General features: G+C 50.7%; 1 protein-coding gene across 7 annotated transcripts in view; it reads right to left on the bottom strand.

The window, feature by feature from the left end:
- The window catches only part of LOC135238823 (regulator of G-protein signaling 3-like), a 115272-nt gene that overhangs the window by 53052 nt on the left and 41261 nt on the right, over nucleotides 1–20959 (bottom strand). For 6 of the 7 annotated variants that reach the window (XR_010325215.1, XM_064306904.1, XM_064306905.1 and 3 more), the window contains one exon: nucleotides 16137–16274. Coding sequence is in view for 5 of the 7 variants with exons in the window: in XM_064306904.1 (XP_064162974.1) it covers nucleotides 16137–16274 (138 nt within the window). In the remaining 2 variants the exon portion in view is untranslated. Of the gene's footprint in view, nucleotides 1–4411; nucleotides 4577–16136; nucleotides 16275–20959 lie in introns of those variants that run through there. The other variant, XM_064306908.1, reaches the window with a different exon arrangement.

The following is a 20959-nucleotide window of genomic DNA, read 5'->3' on the forward strand; positions in this document are numbered from 1 at the left end:
TTGATCGTCCATCACTCGAAATGCATCTACGGTTGATTATTCACCACTTGGAAAGACTCCCAGCTACAGATTCGATCCAGAGCAAAATGGAGAAATCACTGTCCTCCAAACAAGTCCTTTCAACAGAACGTGTCAGTCGCTAACCTCAAAAAAACCCAGGAGACATTTGATTGAAGTTCACATTTCTGAAATGGATTATCAAAGTAAAATACAAGGCATATTGTCTCATTACATGTCACTCTGTTTAAAAGCATCTGCTATATGAATATAGTGTTATGTAATGTGAGGTAATATTTTATGTTATATGTTAAGTACAGGAGGGCAGCAGTGAATTAGTGAAAAGTAGCTACAGTCCCACACAAATCAAGAATTAGTTATTTATTCATTTATCACATGGAGTTGTTAGCATGTGGAACAACTTGCCAGGTCGTTTAGTAGAGGCAGAACCCCCTGGGTTCCTCAAGACCAGCATGACATCAGGAAAAATGGACCAAACTGCCCCCAAACACCCCCCCATCAAACATGTTCACATTCCTAAATTATGATCTTCTGATTGCTGAGGCTTCTGCTGCGGGGACGCCATGTTAGTGAGCTGCTAAAATCTACCATCGCACAGATGCTGCGAATCGCAAGGGTGGCAGATGCAGCTCTAGCGAATCACGCGGCAGGATTTAAGGACGAATCACGTGGCAGTTTTTAAGGACGAATCACGCGACAGGATTTAAGGACAAATCCCGCGGCAGGATTTAAGGACAAATCACGTGGCAGGATTTAAGGACAAATCACGCGACAGGATTTAAGGACAAATCCCACAGCAGGATTTAAGGACAAATCCCACGGCAGGATTTAAGGACAAATCCCGCGGCAGGATTTAAGGACAAATCACGTGGCAGGATTTAAGGACAAATCACGCGGCAGGATTTAAGGACAAATCACGCGACAGGATTTAATGACAAATCCCACAGCAGGATTTAAGGAGCTCCAGCTTCTCCTTCACACCTGAGGGCTCTCATCAGAGCAGCACCTGGGAAAGCCGTGATTGGCGGCTGATTAACGCGGTGTGAGAGCGGACGCGCCGAAAGGAAGCAGGTGCATCTCGCAAAAGTTACGAGCGCCGTGAATCATCGCTTACCGCCACAGAGCTCGCCTTCTGTCTCCCTCAGACAAAATGGTCACCACTGCACACGCTCACAGCCTCTCTGCCTCTCCCACACACACACACACACACACGGCTGCCTACGCACTGGTGCACCCCGCGGACTTACCCTGCGTTCGCACCCCGTGTACCTGCGCACTACCCACAAGCCAGGCGCACCTGTGCAGTCCACAGGCGAACGCGCTATACTTCGCTTGTCTATAATAAAACAGGATTTCATGACACACTGTGACTCATTGGAGACTGTGTGAAACCAGCCTCGAGGCGATCGCTACATAGAGTTTAATCCCCCCCTCCCCCCCCCCCCCCCCCGCAGGGAGAGGGATGCACAGGATCCGTCACAACTCACAGACTAATGTGCCAACGGTACAGGCAGTCAGACAAGGGGAGGATAAGTTTGCCATGTATGGAATTGAATCCTCCTGACTGTAAAAGTTAAATAGAAAATTCCAGAAAATACATGCCACGCAACACCAATCAACTGACAAGAATAAAATTTTATAAAAGGGCAAAAACCAGAACTCTCCTGATGTAACAGGAAGAGAAAGAGTGAGGATTAAGTAAAGTAGAAAGAAAGGATTTGAATTTGAAGTATTTGAAGAGCAAGGGTGAACAGCGAACGGTTTTATATACATGCAGAGTTTTAGTCCTGAACCACTACACAAATCAAATCAAATCAAACCAAATTTATTTATAAAGCATGTTTAAATACAACCCACATTGACCAAAGTGCTGCACAGGCAGGTAAAATCACAGAGTAAGAACAAATCACAGAATAAAAACAGAAACACATAAAATCACAGAATAAAAACAGAAACAAGCCCCTTCTGAACGGTAATCAAAACTAATCAAAACACCAATGAGCCGTGTGTGTGTGAGAGAGAGCGTGTGTGTATGAGAGAGAAAGAGAGAGAGAGGGACAGATAGTGTGTCTGTGTGTGTTAGAGAGAGAGAGAGAGAGAGAGAGAGAGAGAGAGTGTGTGTATGTGGTGTGTGTGCGTGTGCGCGTGTTAGTGTTTGCATGTCTGCGTGTGCGTGTGTGTGTGTGTGTGTGTGTGAGCCATCATAGTCCACTTCACTCCACCCTGGACAGAACATTAATAATCTACACACTCTGCACCTTCCGGAGGACAAGCGGCCATTAACCCCCCCACCCCCCCCCGCCCCGATCCCCCACCCCCACCCCGCAGCGAGCCTGTCTCCTTTGTTTACACTTGGCCTTGTAAGGAGGTCACACACAAGCCTCCCTGCGGCTGACTTATCACCAGCACAGGCAGCAGCGCAGGGCTATCCAGATGAGCTGCGCTGAGAAGACCCTTTCTTTCAGCTGCGAGTCCGTCACATGCAGGGTTTCTGGGACCCAGCGGTGGTCTGGCGGCTCTGACAACACCGCTGGTCCCCACTGCCAGCAAAAACGCCATTATCTTATGAGTGAGTGAGTGAAAGAATGAATGAGTGAGCATCAGAGACTGAGGTGTTTGAGCAAGAGAGCTAGAAAATGACGGCGTGAAAGAGTGAGTTTCTACCAAGCGTTTCTTCCTGTCAGTGTGACTACACCGACGGTCCATATAAGCACTGTTGTCAAAAACACCATTGAGGCAAGGAGACCCTGATTGGATTAGGGAGTGAGTGAGTGAAAGAATGGACGAGTGATCGAATGAACAAGAGTAGGAATGAGGAAGGGAGTTTTAGAACGAGCGAGCGAACGAGTTTCTAGCGAGGCGCTTCCTCCCGTCGCATCTAAAAACAGAAGCACACGCTCATGGGGCAAGCGGGATTAAGAACGAGCTCACAGCAGATCAGAGCCGTCTAACTCGGGCGCGTTCCTCATTACCTAACTACATCTCCCAGAATTCTCCATTCTCTCTGCTGGATGACCATGGATTCTTACGAACACAATGGGGCCTCATTCACAAAAACTTCTCTTAAATTATTCTCGCTTTTGTTCTTTAAAATGTTCCTATGAAAAAAAACAATATGAGATTCCTGACATGTGTAGACCTTTGTTTTAATACATATCCCAGGTGTGTGAGAAGATGAATTCTGAAGGTTTCTAAATTGTATGCGCAATCCTGTTCATGCGATTAGCAAAAGGAAACAGCCACAAACAAATCCAGATAAGAAAAAAATAATGAACGCCGAAATGTTCTTTGAAATGTTTTTACACGTGGTTAACGATCAAATGTGATCGAACGCATTTGTGAACGAGGCCCAATGTTCCAATGTTCTACATCCTCTAAGTTCTAGTGCTTTGTGTTGTTCCGAGTTCCTGACTACATCCCCTAATGCTCTAACGTCCAGTGACCTAATGTGGGACTCTGTCTTTGTCAGACAGAGCCAAGTAGGTTTGAAGTGCTTCTGGTAAGTCTCCCCACGCTCACTCACAAAACTGAACCTCTGTCAGCACTCACACCGATACCCCAGGCCGTGGGTCTGGAAGACGGATGAACCGCGGAGCTCCGGTCGCGCGCGAAGCATCGGGAAACCAGCGGAGCTAAAAGAGCCCGGACAGACGGGGTACAGCGTCATGACAACTGCCGCGAGTTCCGCCGCGAATGTCGCAATTTACTCATTCTGCTTAATCAGAGCAGAATCGCTCTCAAAATAGAACGTAATCCCGAAATAAAAGCGTGACAGAACAAACCAATCTGTCAAATGAAGAGAGATATTTTTTTTTGTCAAGGGTGTATTCAGAATTTGAAAGATAAGGACTGGGGGAAAAAAAACTCACTAATTAACATTGAGATAAATTACAAAGCGACGCGAGCTGAATTGCAGAAACGCCGTAACAATGTTAGTCTCCATTGACACCCCAACAGAAAAGCGCTACGGGTAGCATCTCTAAACGCCCAGCAGGAGGGCAGCACCTCTTCTCCGCGACGCCCAGCACACTGAATAACAGTCCTACCGGCTCCAGGAGAGGAGATGCTCGGATGCACCGAGGAGAACACACACTCCCAAACTTTCACCTAAACACTATCCATTTGATCATTTTTACCTGTGCTACTGAGTAGACCATAACAAGCCACACACACACACACACACACACCCAGCCACACACACACACACCCAGCCACACACACACACACACACACACAGACACAGACACAGACACAACACACACAGCCACACACACACACACACACACACACACACACACACAGACACAGACACAGACACAGACACAGACACACACATACCCACACACACACACACACAGACACAGAGCCACACACACACACACACCTGCTGTACCTTAGACACAGGCATCCGGACGGGAGGCTGCCAGTCCGCGCAGCTTTGTGTGCGGGGGGGGGGGGAGAAGACGCAGACGAGGTTTCGCGCGAGGTCGCTGAGCGGGAAGAGCAGATTTCAGTCTCTGTAGCGCTGTACTGAAGTCCCCCGCTCTCCTCCCTCTCCACTCTCCTCCCTCTCTCTGTCTCTCTCTCTCTCTCTCGCCCTCGCTCCTGTATAGGCAGTAGCCCCGCCCCTTTGGGGTTATAAAGCGTGTGCTGGAGTGTGACAGACGAAGTTGGGTGGGGGGGGGGAGGGGGGTGCAGCATGGGACATGTGCACGATGATCCGAACGTCATCTCCACCCCATGTTATTTTTAGACCAGACAAAACCACAATTTTTTCTTTAAAACGGAAGAAACAGAAAGCCATTCACCACACAGGAAATCATTTGGGATAAGTTACTTCTCCTTTTTTTTTCTGCCGACGAACTGTCTCTCCCTTCCCACCTCCTGGAGTAGTAGAAAACGGTGTGCGATGGGGGGGGGGTCTTGTGTGAGAGCTGATGAACGCAGTCACCCGCTGAGTGGATTTTCACAGGGGGCGGCGTCTGCGTTCAGCTGCGATAAGAGCGCGTTCACAGGGAGAAGCATCTGCGTTCAGCTGCAATAAGGGCACGTTCACAGAGAGCAGCATCTGCGTTCAGCTGCGATAAGAGCGTGTTCACTGGGAGCAGCGTCTGCGTTCAGCTGCGATAAGAGTGTGTTCACAGAGAGCAGCATCTGCGTTCAGCTGCGATAAGAGCGTATTCACAGGGAGCGGCGTCTGCGTTCAGCTGCGATAAGAGTGTGTTCACAGAGAGCAGCGTCTGCGTTCAGCTGCGATAAGAGCGCGTTCACAGCAGCGTCTGCGTTCAGCTGCGATAAGAGTGCGTTCACAGGGAGCGGCGTCTGCGTTCAGCTGCGATAAGAGCGTGTTCACAGGGAGCAGCGTCTGCGTTCAGCTGCGATATGAGCGTATTCACAGAGAGCAGCGTCTGCGTTCAGCTGCGATAAGAGCGTATTCACAGAGAGCGGCGTCTGCGCTCAGCTGCGATAAGAGCGCGTTCACAGGGAGCGGCGTCTGCGCGCAGCTGCGTCCGCAGCAGTAAGCGGGCATTCAAGGTCACAGAGAACGCGCTAATGAAAAACCATAAACAAGTCCCCGGCCGACGCCACGGCTGTTGGGGCTCTGCTGACCAAGTCGTTTAATTCAGGTCATTTTCAGCTTAACCAGGACTGTCAGCTCTACAGCACTCCGGTGATTGGTCCTTCGAACAGAGCTGAAACGAACCAATCAGCTCGTCCCCTGGGCGCAGTCACACGCCTCGTCTGAACTCTCATAAACAGCTGCACGTCAGCGCATTATCATCGGAAATGAATTCCATTAGACGTCTATTTAAAACGCATTTCTTGCTTCTTTTTTTATATCAGCGTCGCGGCACCTGCAGGTTTGTCTGTTACTAGAATAACGGAACAACGTTTAAGGAACGACCTGCGAGAGCACACACCGACACAGGTAGAAACACATACAGTACGCCAGGGCGGGAAACTAACTTTTTCCGTCGACTGGCCGCAGTGGCATCCCAAAATTCACCTTCCGATTTCACCGTTTTATCAGACGGATATGTAGAATAGAACATGGCCTCCATGTGATGGGCGGCTACCTGTCAAAGTGGCCGGTAGGGCAGACGAACCTACATACCAGCCAGAGATTAAAATTCGCCAGCGCGGGTCAATTTCCCACCGTGACGTACTCTGGTACGCAAAGGCGCGTGTTCCTGTGCGCTAAATGAATAGCGCCCCTTGTTTCCTGCCCGATCGACCTCCTTCCCCCGCGGGACACACTGGAGCCGTACGTCAACAACCCCCCCAAACCCCCCACCCCCCCCCCCCCCACCCACCCAAACACGAATTCACTCCGACGCTTCAGAGAAGCATCCAGCGGTGACGGAAAGCTATTTATCCAACGCTTCCGTTCGATCCCGCTCTCTCCCCCGCGCTTGTCTTGGACACGTCGGTTGTGAGCCTCTGCCTGGACGTCGCCGATTGGCTGCCCGGGAGGCGTCGCCCCAGAACCGGGACTCTCCATTGGCCAGTGACGGGAATCTTAAGAGGGGGCTTATTTTTAGCGCCCTGCGCGCAGAGAGGGGTCGTCAAAGCCCACCTCAAGGCACTTCCTGTCGGCTTCCCGGGACGGTCGAGAAAGCGCCAACCCGCCACCGCCGCCGTGCGTACTCTGTCTGATCCCAGCGGCGAAGATCGACAGGATGACAGAGAGGCTAGGCGCCTCTTCGCGTTCACGGTTCAAACGCCACTGACCTTCAGATGGGCTCTCAATAAACATCGATTCATCACAGGGAAGCACAAGCCGGCCCCGGTTGCTGGCTCTGCTTCTCTCTCAGTAGAACATGATTCAATTGCTGTCTAAGCTGGATTACTCCGTAGCTCCTCCTGACATCGAAAAAATCAATGACCGGTTAAGCCACCGGTCGCCAGTGGCAACGGCAGGGTATGAACGTCCATTGAGAGCAAGCGTACATCTCGGTCAGGTGGTCCACCTCCAACGCTGACGGGAAGGCTAGACCACAAAGCCGTTTCACAAGTCGTGTGTTTTGGTGGCAACCAGACCTTTGAAACACCAGCTGACCTGATGGACGGGCTAACCCAGCAGAACGCCGTGGGCTCCTCTGTAATGGATTGCTATTTGGGCTCATTCATGAACATGCGTAGACACATTCGATCAATGGAGACCGTTTCCAAGAACATTTCGCATTCACGTTTTTTCTTACCTGTATTGTTCATGGGTTCCTTAGCTAATCAAGACAGGACTGCGCGTAAAATTCACAAAGTCAGCATTCATCATCTCATACACCTGGTACATACACAAAAACGAAGGTCTACCCATAAGTAAGGAATCCGTCATTGGTTTTTTATAGGAGCATTTTGAGGAACAGAAGTAAGAATAATTTAGGAAAAGCTTTGTGAATGAGGCCCATTCACTGATATTTCTTCCCACTGGGGGTTTTTATTTTCTTTTTTTTTGCTGCTGTTTGAGTGTTTTTTTCTTCTCTTCTCCACACAACCCAAAATGGGCCAGATTTTAAATGTCACAGCTGTGACAAAGTGTGCTCCAATAACTTCGCAATGGAAGCTTTTATAACCCCCCACCCTCGCCTCCCCCCATCAACACCAGCACCAACGAGACCCCCCCCTCTAAAACAATCCATGTTTCTGCAACAGAGGCGATCAATAATTAAAAAAGGAAACGAGACTTAACCTGTTTTCCGCGCACGAGCGGCCTCCCTGTCATGAAAGCGCTTTATGCTTTTATTACGTCCGAGGGAAGCCAGAGCGAAAACAACATGCATCAAAGAGACACCGTTAAACTTTCGAAGCCGGCCCGGGGGTATCGATCCATAAGACGTGATGAATTCTCACGTCAGGGCGCACGCAGCGGTTCGACTGATCTATCGGGGTGCGTCTGAGGTAATTAAGGTAATCGATTCTCCTGAAAATCGCAGTTTCTTTTCTTTTTATTTTTGTGTCCCGCCTCTCAAAAGTCACGCGGTTCCTCGGGGGGGCGGGGGGGGGTGCAGGGGCGATGGGCCGTCGGTCGCTCCGCCAAGCCGGCTCTCCCCGTGACGGGCGCCTCCTTTTTCCTCTTCCACTTGTGACTAAGCGGCCGATGACACACCAAGGCCATATTGTGGCGAAAATTCCCAGAATAGGGCCTCCAAACTAAACTCTTTCTTTCTGCTTATAAAAAAACCCAAAAATGCTAAATAGATTCAGCACATGAACCATGTTCTGCACGGGCAGCATTGCTGACACTGAACTTCATGTGCTTTGGTAACGTGGACCTGGAGACGGACAGTAAGGTACACTAAGCCAATGCTAGAGTTAAGGTAGCAAGTAGACTACTGTACAGCTTAGCATGCTAAAGAGGTTAGCAAACGTACACACTATACAGCTAAGCCTGAGGCTAAAGAGTTAGCAAGCAGCACTACTGTACAGCTAAGCCTGAGGCTAAAGATTTAGCGAGCAGTAATACTGTACAGCTTAGTCTGAGGCTAAAGGGTTAGCAAGCAGCACCACTATACAGCTAAGCCTGAGGCTAAAGGGTTAGCAAGCAGCACCACTATACAGCTAAGCCTGAGGCTAAAGGGTTAGCAAGCAGCACCACTATACAGCTAAGCCTGAGGCTAAATGAGTATTGTAAACCCGGTGCAGCAGTTATGAATAACCCGCTTACAGCTTAGTGCCCGAGGCTAAAGATTTAGCGAGCAGATACTTACATGGTAGACAGCTAAGACCTAACGACTAAAGCCTGTTAAGCTAAAAATTAGCAGTACTACTTAAGTTCAGCTGAGAGAGAGAATCTCGCACAAAATTTTTATTTTAAATTTTTTTGGTGAACTTTGGCTTATAAAGTGTCATTATAATACCTCCATAATCTCTCCCAAGGCTAGGCTTTATTTAATTTCCTTTTCAAGTTTTAATTCTGCCCTGAGAGAGATTAAAATGCGAACACCTGCACGCTCGCCAATTTTAAGCCTGTAAGCTCTGCTCTGCTCCCTCTCTCCATCTACCCCCTCCGCCTTCTCTCGCCCTCTGTCACAGGGGCAGAAAGCCAAACAAGAGCCTGTCTGTGGCACCGTGTGGGCGTGAGAGAGGAGCCGCGATCCAGAGGGATTCACACCCTCTCCAATCTGGCGCGCCGCGCTGCGGAGTGGAAATCGAAGAGGCATCGGGGGGGTGCAGGGGGGGTTGGGTGTAATGACCTAAAACACAACCCCCATCACTGGCCTGGAAAGGTGCCAACAGAAAGGGGAAGCAAATTACAAAAGACAGGCTAGTAACCAGGATGTGCCACACCCTTTCGCAAAGGGTATAACCAGAACCTCTTCGCGTAGCTGATACCGGTCACCTGTCCCCTTCACCACTGTGAATCAGCATCGTTTCTACTGCAGTTTCTCATTTTTAATCGATGTACGGACCCAAAACCTCACCCCACCAAATTCAAAACGCATCATGTTCACATTGAACAACTCAGGATTCATTCACTTAGGAGTCATTCACTCAGTATTCATTAACTCTGGATCCATTCACTTAGGAGTCATTCACTCAGGATTCATTAACTCAGGACTCATTCACTCAGGATTCATTAACTCAGGAATCGTTTGAATAATGAGGAAGCAGCCATAGGGGACACTGTACAATAACCATGTAAAATGTGCAGGTTTTGACGTGGGAGGGCTCCCTTAATCAAACCTACACTGCACACAGAAACACCCCCCCCCCCCCGATTCTGTACACCAGGCCTGAGGCATCAGGCCCCCCGAGACGAACCACAGCTTCCTGGAGCGAAAGTCAGAGCAGCGCAGAGAAGCTGCAGATAAGGTTAGCGCTCCAGCTGTGACCGGCGCTAACGACTGAGGGGGGAGGTTCGCGGCCCCCGGCCTCCCCCCTTTATGATGTTCCAGGAGCTTTTCCGAAGGGACCCGAGCGGATTTTAATCACGCGGTAAAAATAAGAGCCGCCAGCACAACAAATATCACGGGTTGAAGCTGCGGGGGCTCCAGACGCAGTTTTTAATCTCCCGCTCACGACCCGGCCCGACCCGGCCCGACCGCGCGGGCGTTAGCCTCCGTGCGTCACGCGTCTTTTCTCGCCGCCCGTCCGACGCCCTCCGGACGAGGGGGGGGCGTTTTAATGGCGCGTCGAACCCCAGATAGAAGGTCACGGGACGGTAACGCTGACGCGTGACGTGCTAGCGCTAGCAGGGGGGTAGGGGAGGGGGGCGTTCCGGACGGCACAGACAGGCCAAAAGCTCTTCAGCCCCCCACCACCCCCCCCACTCCTGCAGGCATAGGACAGCTCACACGGTTGAGATGGGGGGGGGGAGCAGGCAGAACAGAGTCCAAGCAGCAGGTTCTCATGTCCCTCTCAGACAAGCGTACCCTGGTTACTGTGAGGAGTCGAGGCGCCAGCGTGCTGTAGCGGACGAGCAGCTGGGCGCGGTTCCACCGATAAACAAGCCCCTGTAACTAACAGCGAGCCGTCGGCTACCAGGGAACGCACTCGAGAGATAAGAAAGCACTCAGTCTGTCAGCACTGATCCGAGTGATCTGACTGCTTGTTCCGAGGATGCGGAATAGCATGGGGGCCTCAAACAGGGCTCAAACAGAGGGGCCTCAAACAGAAAGGCCTCAAACAGAGCCTCAAACAGAGGGGCCTCAAACAGGGCTCCAACAGAGGGGTCTCAAACAGAAAGGCCTCAAACAGAGCCTCAAACAGAGGGGCCCCAAACAGGGCTCCAACAGAGGGGTCTCAAACAGAAAGGCCTCAAACAGAGGGGCCTCAAACAGGGACTCAAACAGAGGGGCCTCAAACAGAGGGGTAGAGTGTGTGTAAACAGGTTTCGATCTTCTGAGCACCTTCTCCACACTTCCCAGCTGACACAAAACGTTCTCAGAATGTCTCTGAAATGTTGTGTCGATGTTCCAACGTAGCTATCGCATGGTAGCAACATTGTGAGAACGTTTTGTGTTAGCAGGGTCGAAGGTTTCCCCAAGTGCCTTTGGATGGATGGCTCCTTCCAGCCCCAGTGCCTCCGAGGAAGAGTCCACAGAATGAGCAGGCATCCCGCAAAAAAACGAAATTTAACCAGGGCTCAATGCGAATGATGAATTACTAATTGGGCTGATTATAATCCAGTTGGCGCTAACTCCTTTACAATACCCATTTAATTAAAGAGAGGCATTAAGGCGATGACTAATCGGAGCTCACGCTACGCTACACAAACCGTCGCAATTACCTCCAGACCCATTCAACACCATCATGGCTATTATGTGCTTGCCAAAGGGCATCATCAGTGGACAAAAATGCCTTTCCTCGTTAGCCATCGGCCGACTGGCTGACAGAATTGAGCTTGATTATTATCAGCCATTGGCTAATTTGTCTGGGAAAATCTATGAGCTGAGGAAAAGGCTTTGGTTTCGGTCCACATTTGCATCCCGATTCCAAGATGACAGAGGGCAGGGGTCTTGTCCCTAGCCCCGCCCACTCTGGATAAGCCCACTTGTTCAGAGAACTACGTATACAAAACATTTACACTTCAGGACATTTTACTGAAAACTACTACCGGCTAATGCTCACCTAGGAAAGCTGATAAAACGTCAACAGTTGATTCTATTGCTGTTGTCTCTCAACAGGAGGACCAAATAAGTGTCAATGCCAGTGAAGCAAGCCATTACAAGGCTGAATAATCAGAGTAAATCAATCAGAGGCATGGCTGAAAATTGGGTGTGTCAAAATCAACTGTCTGGTACATTGTTAGGAAGCAAGAATGCACTGGTGCTCAGCAATAGCAATTGACCTGGTAGACTATGGAAGACCATTTCAGTGGATAACTGAAGAATACATTCAATTGTAAATAAAGAAAAAAAAGAAAACATTTTCAACTATCTAACAGATCAAGAACACTCCCCAGGATGTAAACGTTATTGTGTCAAAGACACATACCATAAAGGGAAGACTACACCAGCATAACCTCGGTTTTATGGACATACGAAATGAGTATTAACCTGTAAGTGACGGAAAGAGGATAGTATGCACAGAATATGCAAGAAGTTCACGATACACAAAAAGCTGCTATGGGTGCTTCCGAGACTGATGAGAGTCAGAAGGTAACTATGACCTGGACCTTCGTCAGACAGGCACTGAAATCCCAGTCTGCTGGCATTTAATCACGCTAAAATGGCCGACCCTGTACATTGACTAACTTTGACTGACCTTTTGTCCAAAACCTTCTGAATGGCCTTGAGGAACATGTTTCTCAGAAGTGGGGCTGCTGTTTTCTGGGGCTTCTGCTCATTATGTGTCTATTATAACGGCATGGAATGAAGTGCGGCGGGACTCAGCGGGACTGAGCAAAGCTGACGAGCAGGGTTTTCTGTACCAGACTCTGCGTAGCCACAGCGGTTTCCACTCAACTGCCTGTGAAAACTTACCAAAAACGCTCAATATATGAGACTACGTGAGTGAGCGTGTGTTTGTGTTGGTGTACGTGTGTGAGTGCGTGTGTGCTTTCATACGGTTGCGGGTGCATGCATATGTGTGTGCGTGTGTGTGTGTGTGTGTGACTGTGTGACTGTGTGAATGTGTGTGAGTTTGAGTGTGGGTGTGTGTGTGTGTGCGAGTGTATGTGAGTTTGAGTGTGGGTGTGTGTGTGTGTGTGTGTGTGTGCGAGTGTGTGTGAGTTTGAGTGTGTGTGTGTGTGTGTGTGTGTGTGAATGTGTGAATGTGTGTTTGTTTGAGTGTGGGTGTGTGCGTGTGTGTGAGTTTGAGTGTGTGTGTGTGTGTGTGTATGTGTGTGTATTATTACAGTAATACAGCGAGTCACAGGATCAGTAGTGCCACAGTAGGCCCTAAAAAACAGCCAACATGTCCTCCGTGCGAAACCTTTCAACCCGAAACCTCGCAGCTGAACAAATGAGGAGCTATCTTCATTCATCACAGTCTGCTCTCTCCTGGTTTACCAAGGACAATCCAGTAACTGACCCCGCTACCTCCGGGGGGAGCCAACAAGGCAATCTCAGCTCTGCTCAGCACCTAACAAAGCCGAAATTCGGGAAACAGCTTCCCACCCGAGGACAGGGCAGGTGTTCGACAGCAACTCCAAAAGAGACTCAGAGACAGTCACAGAAATGGAGAGCTTAGTTAATACTGAACTTTATCATTACGTTTCTCTGGACAGACTTCACAGATTTATCATGGTCACCATGTTTGTGTTTTCGTCTTCTGCGTTCCGTAATTCGTTCCGAGTTTTCATGGCTGAGCTCAGTGTCTTTAAGGTGTAACAAGATGATTCAGCAGAGATGTAAACAAATAAAACCCACGGCATCAACGTAAAATGAAACGAGAAAACTCAGCACTCAAATTAGCATTCATGCCTGCCTTTCATTATCTTATTTTTGAAGCCGTCTTTCTTTCCATTTCAAAGACCGTTTAAATCAGCAGGCCGTTCTCCAGTGCCGTCATTTAAATGTAATGCAAAATTGGCCGCAAGCTCATTGTATCTGCAGCCAGCCCAATGTCGTCCGCAAACACAGACTGGGCTTGGGCTGCGCTGCCTTCTGGGAAACTTTTTTTGACATCACAAATGAGATTAGGCGAAAAGTTCAAAAATAGAAACATTAACTTTTCCTCCTGAAAGTTATTTTTTATAATCCCTACCAAATACGCTCGTGTACACATTCGCACACGCACACGTACAATAGCACCGCACAGACAGCACACAGGAGCTGGAACGGAAATACAACTAGCTGTTACCAAAGTATCAGAAAAGTTCTGAATTCATTTCTTTTTTTTAAGGGGGCGGGAGAAGGTTGAGGCTCGCTTGTATCCCTGGGAGACAGAGAGAGATGTCCGAACGGATGAATCATCCAATTACTGGCTGGACCGGCCTTCAGACAGAAATGCACGGGGACACGAAGTTGCATCGTGAGCTGTGGCATTTCGTCAGCTGTGGAAACTGCAAACTGGGCAGGTAACCGAAGCAGGGCGGGGGTGGATATCCTCATTCGAACTAGCAAACCCGCAGCCCAGAGAAGCCAGGGAAAGCATTGGGCAGGCAGGTAATCACATCTCTCCAAAAAAAGTGAACCCGTCACTTTCTCCACAAATTTGTATCTGGTTCTTACTACGGCATTTTTAATTCGACATGACCTGTTGGGGTCAGTAAGGAACGAGGGGGGGTTAGGACATCCTTTCGCTAACGGCTACATTGCTCCAACTAATCCGTTCCATATCGAAAAATCTGACTGGCTGGATTTAAAAAACATGGATAAATTTGCACACTGCTGTGAGCAATGTCTCAAAAATCCACAAATGAACGCAACTCGATCCCGCGCGTGCCAGGCGACGCGTGAATGCACGTCGAGTCGTTGTCAAACGAATGCCCACGCATTGGTAAACCTTTTCTTTAAAAACAACACGTGCCGGATCAATTAAAATGTATTTTTACACTTGTCGGCGCGAGAGACATTTTCCTGAGAGCGCAAAAAAACATACTTGCGAGGGGGAGCGTTTTACGGGCGCGTGGAACCCCGGATAGAAAGCCACGGGACGGTAAACGCTGAGCCAATTATTTATATTTTTGGACCAATCGTCTGTCTGGGAGAGATTTGTTTGCGAGAGCCAAAACATACTTGCGAACCCAATTATTTCAGTGAATCAATTATTTCGATTTTGTTTAGCGGGGCACAAAAATATTCGGGAATCTCATTTCATTTGCGCAAGGTTTATGTTATTTAATAATAAAAAATAAAAAAAACATTTATGAGACAACACTAACTAACCCCACACGAATGGGCCTAAAGTAACTTATGCACCTGTTTAAAACGCAGGTCACATAAATAAATTGTGATTTCCGTCAGCTTTTTTTTGTCGCGAGAGTGTTTCCGCGGTAACCACGGTTCCGATCGTTCGCTGACTGCGGCGCGTACGCCAGCGGAGGGGTGTAACCGGGGGAGTTTCTCTTTTTCCGCGGTTCAGCGGTCGCGTTTTCCCGCAGCGGGCGCCACGCGCCGGTGGCCAATGGGACGGTTTTCCCCGCCTCCCCTCCCCTCTGAGCTGCGCGGGGCGATCGCCGCGGCGACGAAGCGCCGCCCCCGCCCGCTCTGCCGTAATTGGGTCGGGGGGGCTCCGAGCGGCTGCGAGGACGCTCTCCGCTTCCGACCGCGCCCGGGGGACGGCGCGGGGAGCGAGCCGAACGAGCCCGCTCAAATTAAAATGAAAAAGGAGGGAAGGGGATCTCCTGGGGGATGCTTCTATAAAGGATGAAAGAGTTCAGCCCTCCTTTTATTCGCTCAAGAGAAAAGAGAGCTAATTGACAGCAGGTGCGGTAGCGACTGAAGCTACCTGCCCACCGACCGTCCCAGGCTCTCAGCTGTATTTTCGGCTCTCCGGGGATCAAAAACACGCGGCCGAAATGGGTCGCGCTCGCCCTCACTCACCGATTCGGCAGCCATTAAACAGAGCATTTGTTTTTCTCCCCTCCACGTCTCTCGGCCATTTCCGCAGCCATAGGGCTCGAGCTCTCTTTCGTTCCCACAGGTAAGGGCAAGGCGAGTCAGATCAACGCGTGAAACGTTTCCTCAGATCTACAGTTCAGACCTGTCCTAAAAACCATACCGCAGAAATATGCGGCAGTGATGATCATAAGATAACCGCGCAGATGCTCCAGACCATACCGTGGGTTTTACATCTTATGGTCACGGCGAACCTGATCAAGATTCTGGGCCTCGCCAACCTGAGCAAGAGCAGGCATCCCTGCAACTAAAGATAATCCAATATACTTAGTCCTGGAAAGTAACAGTCCTTTATAATACTAATAAACTACTACTGTTATAAAGAACAATAGGTATATTATTATTATTATTATTATTATTATTATTATTATGCTATCATGCACTGTGAGGCTAAAGACTGAGTTCTATTATCAAAAAATAGTCAGAAGACGTAACTATCGAACGATCGGAAGCGTAAGATAAACGAGTAAAATAAGTAAAAAGCACGGACTAACCGCGCGCGAGAGAGAGTTGGCGGAAAGTGGGGCCGCAGCGTACCGCTAACCGGCGAGCGGGCCCCACGCGCAGGGGGGCTCCTGCAGCGGCCGGGCGAGGCGGGGACTCCGCCCTTACCTGGTCGCCGCGGGCGGGGCCTTCTCTGCGCTGGAGCTGCAGGTGGAGCTGCTTCTCGATGTTCTCCCGCAGACACTGGAACAGCCTCCTCTTCTGCTCCAGAGAGTACGCCTCCAGGCTCAACAAGCAGTCACACTTCTGCACACGACAGGGAGAGAGAGAGGGAGAGAGAATGATAGGGAGGGAGGGAGAGACAGGGAGGGGGAGAGAGAGAAACGGTCAGAGGAGTTACGCGCAGACGCCGCACGCGGAACTTTGATCAATCCTTACTCGTTTTTGTCGGAGAGAGGGAGTTAGAGAGAAAGCCGTCGCCCTCTCTTTCAAGGTACATGTTCTGCCAGATCACCCGTAATGAAAGAAAGAGCTCTCATTCACTTCAGAGAGAGAGAGAGAGAAGGAGGGAGGGAGGGAGAGAGAGAGAGAGAGAGAGAGAGAGAGAGAGAGAGAGAGAGAGAGAGGAGGAGGAGAGAGGAGAGAGAGAGAGAGAAGAGGGAGGGAGAGAGAGATATGGGGAGAGAGAGAGAGAGAAGGAGGGAGAGAGAGAGAGAGAGGAGAGAGAGAGAGAGAGATGGAGAGAGAGAGAGAGAGAGAAGGAGGGAGGGAGGGAGGGAGAGAGAGATGAGAGAGAGAGAAGGAGGGAGGGAGAGAGAGAGAGAGAGAGAGATGGAGATGGAGAGAGAGAGAGAGACTCAGGGGGGCTGTGTGCATTAGTGTCGAAGCCCAGAACACTTCGTGCTGAGAGGTCTCTAACGAGCACGGTTCTTCTCTTTCCGAACAGCGCGTCGCAGAAATGCGCGTCTGAAACCCACGCCGCGGACAGCGTCAATTTGGAGCTGGGTAAATGTCAATACACAACCTTTTTCGTTTTTGGCGCTCGTGTAATTTAGGTGAGGGCGAGCGTGGAACCGCACGCCGCTTTGACACTAATTGGACAGGCTGGCTGAGGACTCGAACGCGCGCCCGCCGTGCGTCGATATTAATATCAATACGAGGCCGTCTCCGCCGCGTAAACAAAGCTTTGCGAAGCGCGTGAAGGTCAAAGCCCGTGTTTCCTCTCGCGCCCGTCCGTCTCCGGAAGGCCGGACCTGACACTCAGCGCGGCGATAAGCCGCTCCGCCCTCCGTCTCCAGGCCTCCTGACGGCCGGGCGCGCTATCGACCGCGAAAGAGACGCGTCGATACGAAGCTCTCAGCGAACGGTTCGAGGAGGTGGGGGGGAGGAGAGAGAGAGGAGGGTAGAGATATGCAAACGGTGAAGTTCCAGAGACCTGGAGTAACCCTAAAACCGTGAGGGTGAGGCAGAGTTAGGTCATCATTTACGGACACACCCCCACCCCCTTGCCCCTGACTCCCCCGAAAACCAGAGGATTGCGGGTTTGCAGCACAGATGAGACACCGCTGTTGTGCTCGCACATAAGAAGGCGAAGCAGTATCGATAAAAATGCAAGCAAACACATTTGAAATATTCAGATTAATAACATCTAGTGCATCCTGAAGGACTTTATCAGAAAGAAAACTTTCATCACAAGGAACCTTATCTCTCCTCCATCACCATTACAGTTACACGTGGAAAATAACCAGCGCCGGTTCAGAGATGGAGCATATTGGTTGGCAGCAGTGTGGCATGGTGAATGTGGAACAGACGGGCGTGCGGGTTCGAATCCCAGATCAGGCCAGGCTTGCGTCAGTGTGAACACAAAGCCCGGTAAAGAGATGAGGCTCTGACACGTAGTGTATGCCGCGCCAGATGCCCAGGAAAGAGACGGCGGCCGAGGCGGCGCTGTCGGGCGAAACGGCAGTTAAGGAGCCGGGGCTTGCTGGTTCAAATCCAAGAGCAAGCGCTGCCACCGCCAAGCGCACTTTTCATTTATTCTCCACAAATCCACGGTTGTTTACTTGCCCCCTGGTTCTGCCGTCTGCATCGAATGGCGGTAAATCACCGCAGTCCAATCGTCAGCCGATCACTGCCGTGTCTTTACGAAGCCCGCGACATTAGAGGACGTAAAGACGAAGCGGTTCGTCTTCAGACGTACGCATGCGCCGTGTCCTCAAGAGATCCGGCAAAAAAACGTGTTCCGGCAACGTGTCGCAGTCAAAATATGTTCAAAACATGATCTATTTTTATTGAATGTCTCATGCACTGCAGGTTTCAGTGCAATATGTGGCTCTTTAGGGTTAAGACCAGAGACTCATGTCCTCGTGTCCCCTACAGGGGATAGAAGTGAGCCGCAGGGTCTCAGGAGGACGTGGTGCGCCGTGTGACGCGGCGACGACGCCCGCGGACTAAAACGGGGGATTTTGGGAACCGGAGGGGTGTAGCGACAGTCCCCCATGGCTCTGAGATCCAGGTTCATGTCACCTCGTCCGTGAGAGAGTCTTGCAGGGCAGCGACGCTGTGTGAGAACGGGGTGTCTGCTGAGGCTGACTTTAAGCAGATATCACCCCCCCCCCCCGTCCGCCCCCCTGCCCCCGCCCCCCCCAGACCCAGAGGACAAACTGGGATTGTTTGTCTGCAATCTGTGAACGCAGCTGATCTCCCAGACCCGAATCACAAGGCACCATGTTTTTGTAAACATCGAGGTCATTCATCAGAGTTTGTAAAAATAAAAACAAGTTTATTTTTGAGGGTGTGGGGTATGAATTGTGCTGCTATCATTGCTCCCCCCCCCCCCTTTTTTTTTGCACAGCGTGATAAAAGTTGACGGAAAAAAAAAGAAAAACGGAGAATGGTTGAATAGTTGGAGCTGTGTGAAGAGAACTGTCGTTCCCAGCATGCAACAGGGCAGGCAATGCGGTCCAGGGGCCGAAGCTCCACAGGAAGGGACTGTGGGTCTGGAGGAATACGGAATTGTTGGATGCTTCATACCACTGCCTGTAAAATGTCTCTCTCACATGAAGAGTGTGGCCCCCCTGCATTGATACATACGCACACATACATACACAAACATGCACACACACACACGCACAAACACACACACACACGTACGTACACACACACACACACACACACATAAACACACACAGACGCATGCACACACACATAAACACACACAGACACACACACGTACGCATGCACAAACATGCACACACACATACACACACACACACGCATTTACAGATGGAGAACTCAGGGGCACTGACAGTTCCAGAGTGCCGTAGGAGGGCAGCGTTCCCGAGCCGACAGGGGCGGGGGAGCTTTTTTTAGCCGGGGTGTGTAAATACGGAGCCCAGTCAGCGTTAGCGGCGCTCGCGCTACCTCCCACTCCCTCCGCTTTACCACAGGTGGCTGGGGAGGGGACAGACGCACAGCCTCAGGACCAGATGGAGCTCCGAACATCTCGTTCACACACACACACACACACACACACACACACACACACACACATTATTTGTACACGACACTGCAGTGGAGTGCTCTCTATACGGCTCCACCATCATAGACCAGTAACCGTCCAGTCACACAAGGAAAGGCAACAGAAAAACAGCGTAAACGGATTCGCTGATGAACGTTTTCTTTTCTGGCGTTGGGAGGTGAAGTGAGGAACGAGCGAAGCGGCCCCTGTGACAGGCTCACGCCGCCCCGTCTCGGTGAACAAAGAGCCGCTGTGCTCGATGACATCACCGCCGACCCACGAGGGCCCCGCGGTCAGCCTCGCGTCGCTCGCCGCCGGCCGACCGGTTTCGGCGAACCGGGCGCGTCTGGAACAAGCGACCCCGCCGAATCGCCGGTTGGCCCCGCCCTTCCGGGAGGCCAGAGCCGCCCCCTCCCCCCCGCACACCGCGACCCGCAGTCACAGCGACATTCTGGAACGCTGGAACCCGTATCCCAGCAGCCCCTGCGGGCGCCGGCGGTGCTCATGGCAACTGAAACCCGCGCGCGGCTCCTGCTTCCCACTTGCACGAGCCACATGTCACCTCCAGCCTGTCACCCTCGTCATGATGCCAGCGGGAACCAGCCAATCGCGGCTCTGCCCGCCAAGCCGCTGCTCCCGCGGAGCCGGGGAAGATCAACGTTCTGTACTCTCGTCGCAGCCTCTCGAAGAATGTCCCTCTCCTCCACGGACGCACGTCTACAGACGACGTGAGACAGCGAGCGCTCTCTGTCGCTCTGCGTGGCAGCAGATCCAATCCAACGCATTGTAGTTACATAAAGGGTCAACGTATCCCTCATTATTCTTTGCTCCATGAAATGCAGGATGCAACCCTTACAGTTTAATGGAGATTTTATACGGATTTTATATTCTTGTGAGAAAGCCAGGTGTGTGAATGTGTGTGTGTGTGTGAGAGAGAGAGAGAGAGAGAGAGAGAGCGACCATGAGGATAATGTTCAGCACTGCCAGCACAGGGTCATTACACACCTTCTAAGTTTACCCCTGTGGCTCAGAGTGAGTCTCTCTGCCAATTACAGCGCAATCAGAGAGAGTTCTGGAACACCGCAGACCTTAATAGTTTCTAAACAGTTTATGCAAGAGTGTGTCTTAGAGCAGCGGTGGAACTTTAGTACTTCAGTAAAAAAAGATTTGAGTTTAAAAGAAGAAGTTTAAAAGAGGTCGGTGAAGAATCTGATTCGGCATGGGACGACTCCGCGTGAGTCATCGGTCTCCTCAAACGCTCTGATCGCCCCATATGTCCCACAAGTCCCAGCCTGGTGGGCTGATCCGAAACAGTATGGTCTCAGAGCAGCACGCAGCCCAGTCACGCCTCACCATGCACCCAGCTCACATCTCACTCACGGCTCTCATTATCTCAGCATTACTGGCATCACAGTACTCTGTAACACACAATACTTACTGTAAACGCAATGGTGATTACCTCACAATACTC

This window comes from Anguilla rostrata, chromosome 14, assembly GCF_018555375.3.
Source record: "Anguilla rostrata isolate EN2019 chromosome 14, ASM1855537v3, whole genome shotgun sequence".
Classification (NCBI taxonomy): Eukaryota; Metazoa; Chordata; class Actinopteri; order Anguilliformes; family Anguillidae; genus Anguilla; species Anguilla rostrata.